This window comes from Pteropus alecto, unplaced genomic scaffold (assembly GCF_000325575.1).
Source record: "Pteropus alecto unplaced genomic scaffold, ASM32557v1 scaffold103, whole genome shotgun sequence".
Classification (NCBI taxonomy): Eukaryota; Metazoa; Chordata; class Mammalia; order Chiroptera; family Pteropodidae; genus Pteropus; species Pteropus alecto.
In genome coordinates, this window is record NW_006436288.1 from 11,118,649 (window position 1) to 11,124,293 (window position 5,645).

At 33.4% G+C, this 5,645-nt stretch overlaps 1 protein-coding gene across 1 annotated transcript in view; it reads left to right on the forward strand.

Moving 5' to 3' along the window:
• The window catches only part of SMCO2 (single-pass membrane protein with coiled-coil domains 2), a 20,071-nt gene that overhangs the window by 11,522 nt on the left and 2,904 nt on the right, over positions 1 to 5,645 (forward strand). Inside the window, exons 5-7 of the mRNA XM_006912707.1 lie at positions 1,474 to 1,530; positions 3,077 to 3,133; positions 4,346 to 4,506. Of these exons, the coding sequence (XP_006912769.1) occupies positions 1,474 to 1,530; positions 3,077 to 3,133; positions 4,346 to 4,506 (275 nt within the window). The remainder of the gene's footprint in view (positions 1 to 1,473; positions 1,531 to 3,076; positions 3,134 to 4,345; positions 4,507 to 5,645) is intronic.

Below are 5,645 nucleotides of genomic sequence, written 5' to 3' on the forward strand. Positions count from 1 at the left end.
ATAGGGAGAGGAATATCAAAAGAATGAAGAGAAAGAAGAGCACAAAGATAAATAAAGATTAAAAAAACAAACCAACAAGGCCTTAGGATAATATGAAAGAGGAAGATATCACAAATATGTATGGAGATATGCAGTTTTATATGCCCTTAAAAAAAACAGGCATGAATTTAAAAAACCAAAAACAGCCCATCTGATGTGTAGATAAACTGCGGTACATGTTATATGATGGAATACTACTCAGTGGTTAAAAGGAATGGACTTCTTAATTATCTAACGACATCAATGAATCTCTGATGCATTATGCTTAGTGGAAGAAGCCCAACCCACAAGATTATCTACTTCATAATTTCATTTCTGTAACATTCTGAAAAAGGCAAAACTGTAGGAAAAGAAAATAGATTAGTGGTTGCTAGAATGGAGTGGGGAAAGGGTGGAGAGGATTGACAAAAGGGCACAAGGACATTTGGGGTATGTTAGATATATTCCATACCTTGTTGTGGTTGTGATTACATGACACAATGCACTTGTCCAAATTCATAGAACCATGCATTTTTAAAGGTGAGTTTTTCTGTATGTAAATTACAACCTCAATAAATATAACTTTAAAGAATTGTCACAAGTTCTGTCCTTGGAAGGTCTAAGACTGATGGGAAGGCCTGTGTAAAAACAAATGTAGTAATATAATGTATAAGAAACTTTAAATATAAGAATATTTAATAAGAAATTGTTACAGATGCAAAGTCAGTAGGAACGGCTGTAGATTTACTCTGGTGAAAATCGTTAGAAATAGAGGAACAGCAAACATAGCATGGAAAAATTAAAGGAGAACTAAGTTAACAAAGTTTAAAAATGTCACATGTATTACCTCATTTATTTCTCATGAAGAAATGGAATGATTTAGGAAGCCATGAAAGGGGAAGAGGAAAAGATGGTAAAAATATTTAAACACATACACACCAGAAACAACTTTAAAAGACCTTTAAGCTGAAGAAAGGAATTCGAGGTGGCTTTGGGTGTTGCCTGATAACTGATCCCCTCGCCACGAGTCCAGAAAGCTTTCTGAAATCTCCATATCCATGTCTAGGCTTTCATTATGAGACTGACTCCCATCTCTTTTCTAAGCAATTAAGTCACACAATTCGGGGGTTAGTGATGAATGAACTTGTTCAAAAGAGTATAGACTATACATTCTCTACAGTTGTTTGAAAGTAAATACCCTTAATACTCATATCCAACCAGCACAATGCCTAGCTCAATGGCCACTTACATAGGATGTGACCAATAACATCATGTTGATTTGATTTGATATTGGCTTTGGAGATCAACATCCACAACAGTATGGAAAAAATAGTTTCTATTAAATCTCAAACTTTTTGATCATGAATGAGCTTTCTACTAAATATCCTTATTTGTTTTGTTTCAATTTCACACATCATTCTTTACAACTTTTGCTTTATATCCTTTGTTTTAAAGGAGAAGATCACGGAAATTAAAAAGCAATTAGGAGAAATGGATAACAAATTTGTCCAGGTAATGATAAAATGGCTTTATAATTAAGAAAGAAGAACAGTTCTTCAAAGAAATCTCAGATTTAGAAAATTTTAGTGAATGGAATTTAAAACTCGATGAAAGATAAACAAAGAATTTTAGACCTAGAAGGGAACTTGCTGTCATTTAAACTATACCTTCATTTTCAAAAGAGAAAAGCATAACTCAGAAACAAGAGGTGACTTGCCCATATTTCTAGGTGAAAAGACCTAGTCTCGTTCTTGCTCTCCCACTAAAAATACAAATAAATAAATATGTGTATATGGTGCTATATGTTTATATATTTAATATACATTTACATATGTAAAAATATTTACTATATATTTTTAAATATATACATACATGTATATATTTTCTTCTAACAAAAGTAACACATGCTTATTTTAATACTTAAAACATTATAGAGTGTTTTCATATTAAAAAATAAAAAAATTATCCCACTAACTTGATACTAAACACTGTGCACATTTTAGTATATTTTAAAAATCTTTCTATACATATATTTATATATTACTTTTATTTTTATGGGATTTTGTTACCATATGTTCTGCAACTTGCTTTTTTCTCCTAGCATTTTTTCTTCAACAACTTTCTATGCAACTAGATGTCATTTTACCTTTTCACTGTTTATATAATGTGGGATCTGATTTTTAGATGTATCAAATTTATTTTGTTGGATATTTTGGGCTTTTTAATCAATGTTAGCTATTAGAAATTATGCCTCAGAAATCCATCTCTTTGCTTGCTTTGGCAAGTACTTCTTTAAAAATCAATTTCTAGAAATGGCACCTCTAGAACCCATTTTTCTTGGATCCCTAAACACTCTCCTTCCTGCTATAGCTCTACTTTTCAACTCATGCTGCAAGTCTATTATGGGATGATCAATTAAAAGCCTTTAAAACGTTCTACTCCTGACATATGGCAATTAGCATTCATGTCTTAGAAAGAGGTGGTTTGCTTTCGGCCTGTCTCTTGATCTTACTGGTAGAAACCAACCAAAAACCATCTGTTATTTTTATCTGACAACCTATAGGAGACATAGGAAGGAAAGAAGAAACAGACCTTTTTATGAATAGCTCTCTTGCTAAACCATAAGGCCCGAATGTTCAAACTGACATAATGTGGACTTATATTTATATATTACAAATTTTTAAATATTTAAAAAGTATATAATTTTCCTTTTTTTCTCAGAAACAGATTGTTTTTCCAACTAGTATCCTGATGGATATTTTTTAAGGAGCAAGGGAAGAGTATCAAATAGAGAAAAAAGATGACATAATAAGCAGCATTTATATAAATTTATACTTTTAAAATATTAAAAATAATTTTATTAATCTTTTGGTTATTCCTCCTATAATTTATTACAATTACTCTATGATCTTGCTCTAAGAACAAGGATTTTACTCAGCAAAAGGAAGTTTCATTAAAGCCACTTTACAAATAAGTGGTGTCAAAATGAGTGAGGTTTTATTGTATAAACTAGAAAAACATAATTTCTATTTTACCCAAATTGTGCGTGTCTTTTCAGGCAGATGCTTGTAATGAAGCTCATGAATTAAAGGAGAAACTTGTTGCAAGAATAGAGGTAAGATTTCATAGTTACACGAGTTTAAATAATGATAAAATAATATGATTTAAATCTATATACAGAGGTAATTCTTTCCCTGGTGTCTTTCTAGCCTTATCACTGTCTTCTCCACCTCCTGGTTTTCTGCTTTGAGCCAACAGCACATCTCACAGGTCTCACAGGTCTGGTGTACCCGCAAGCCCTCATACTCCTTCCACATCTCCTCCAATTGGAGCTTATCCTCCATGTGTGCACACACATTACCCATTCTTCAAGGTTCAGCTCAGATGTCATCTCCTCTTCCAGACCTTCCCTAACCACCCCTACCTAGAAAAATGATTCCATTTCTGAACTCCTCCTACAAGATCTTATACATCGAGGTAATTGTGAATGAGTGAATGAAATAATAAATGAATAAATCGACCTGTTACCTGCTCAGAGGTGCTTAATCATCCCACCTTCTAGAGTAGATATCCTACCACCAAACCTCAGCTACTTCATCTCATCACCTTATTTATCTTCTCTTTAGCATGTATCTTAATTTATATCTAATATGTGTGTCTATTTATTTTATTTTTTTATTAAAAATTATTAGGGTGACATTGATTAACATAATCAAGTAAGTTTCAAGTGTACAATTCAGCAGTATACATTGCATTGTGTGTTCACCACCCAAAGTTAGATTTCCTTCCGTCACCAAATATTTGACCCCTTTTACCCTTATCTACCTCCTCCAGATCCATATATGTGTTTAGTTGTTGATTGATCGTCCCCTAGCTCCAATAAATGTACATGTAATTCCTTGTCTAGTTTGTCTTTTAAAAGCTCATGCAAAAGAATGCACATTCCTTGTTTATTTTGTTAAGCATTGTATCCTAGAGGAGCACCTGCTAGGAGTCACTCAATAAACATGTTTTATATAGACGAACAAATTGAATAAACAAATTCAGTGCAAGGATAAATATCTTCCTACATGAATTATCCAGTAGTTAAAGATCGGCATGTGGGTTTCATTTAATTTTCTGCCATGGCGCTGCCTTACTCTGTGAATGCATAAGTCTCTTTGTAATAGGTGATCTGCCTGCCAGTGACCTCCTCATGTGACTCACGTGTGATTTGCAGTGTGGGCCCCTGAGGTATTCTGGAGGAAAAGAACTCTGCATCATTGACAATAAGACTGACAGACACCTAGAATTATTTTTTAAAAGTGATAGTTGACCTTTTTTCCAGAACTTTTGCAAGGACATGTCTGTGCTGGATTCAAAACTGGGGATGTACCAAAAGCAAGCAGGGAACAGAGACTCTCAAAGTCCTGGAGAAGTGGAGCCCCTGCTTCTTCAGACTTCACCACCCCCCTTAGTGCAGAATTCTCCTCCTCGTATTACAATGTGGTAAGTCAGACAAAGGAGGCCCCAAAATGTATTAACTACAGTAAGATTAAATTTCTTTGAGGACTGACTAAAAATTTGTTTTATCTTCTTTTATAAATTATCTATTCTCATTCTTTAAGTCATAATATTTTTCTTATTTTAGATATATATCTATTGCATTAGATATACAGATATAGATATGTATTTTTTTTGTTATTGCTCTAGATAACTATATATACATAAATTTTAAAGGATGTTGTCTGCAAGCTGTGATGCAGTCACCTCCACCAAAAGAACATACCTGCTAAGCAGATTTGAAAAACCTTTGTTTGCTGGACAGGGTACCTCTCTCGTACAGTAGTAAAGACATACATACCAGCAAATTCTGAGTTCTTTAATTCCTTTCTAGAGATGCCACACCATCATATATACCCTGAGTAGTATCCTTCTCTAAGAAAACTTCCAATTCTTTATCCCCAACCACAAACCCAGGTAGAATCTTCAGCACTGTCTTTTGTGTGTGCACTGCATGTCATCCTGACATAGAGCTCACAGCATATAATTGCAATTAAATTATTTAAAATCTCTCTCCTCCTAATACTCCATGGGCTAGCTGAAGACACAAATCTTGATCATTTTGTAACATGAAGTACAAAAGATGTTCATCATGCTCAACAAATATTAAATTAATAAGTAACAAATGGTGTTAATGACAATGGAGGAGCAATAATTCCAGAAAATTTCCTCCTCCATAGAATTAATGAGAGAGCCGGAAAAAATGGTCAGAATTAGCTTTTTCAGAACTCTGTAAATTAAGGATCTAGTACTCAGAAGACATAAAGAACTCTTATAACTCAACAACAATGACAAAAAACAATCTAACTTGAAAAATGAGCAAAGGAGTTGAACAGACATTTCTTCAAAGGAGATACACAAATGGCCAATAAGCACATGAAAGGATGTTCAACATCATTGGTCATTAGAGAAATGCAAATCAAAATCATGAGATACTACTTTATACCACTAAAATAACCATAATTAAAAAGATAGACAATAACAAGCATATGGAGAAATCAGAACCCTCAGATATTGCTAGTGAGATTGTAAAATGGTGTAGCCACTTTGGAAAACAGCTTGGCAATTCCTGAAAAGGTTAAACA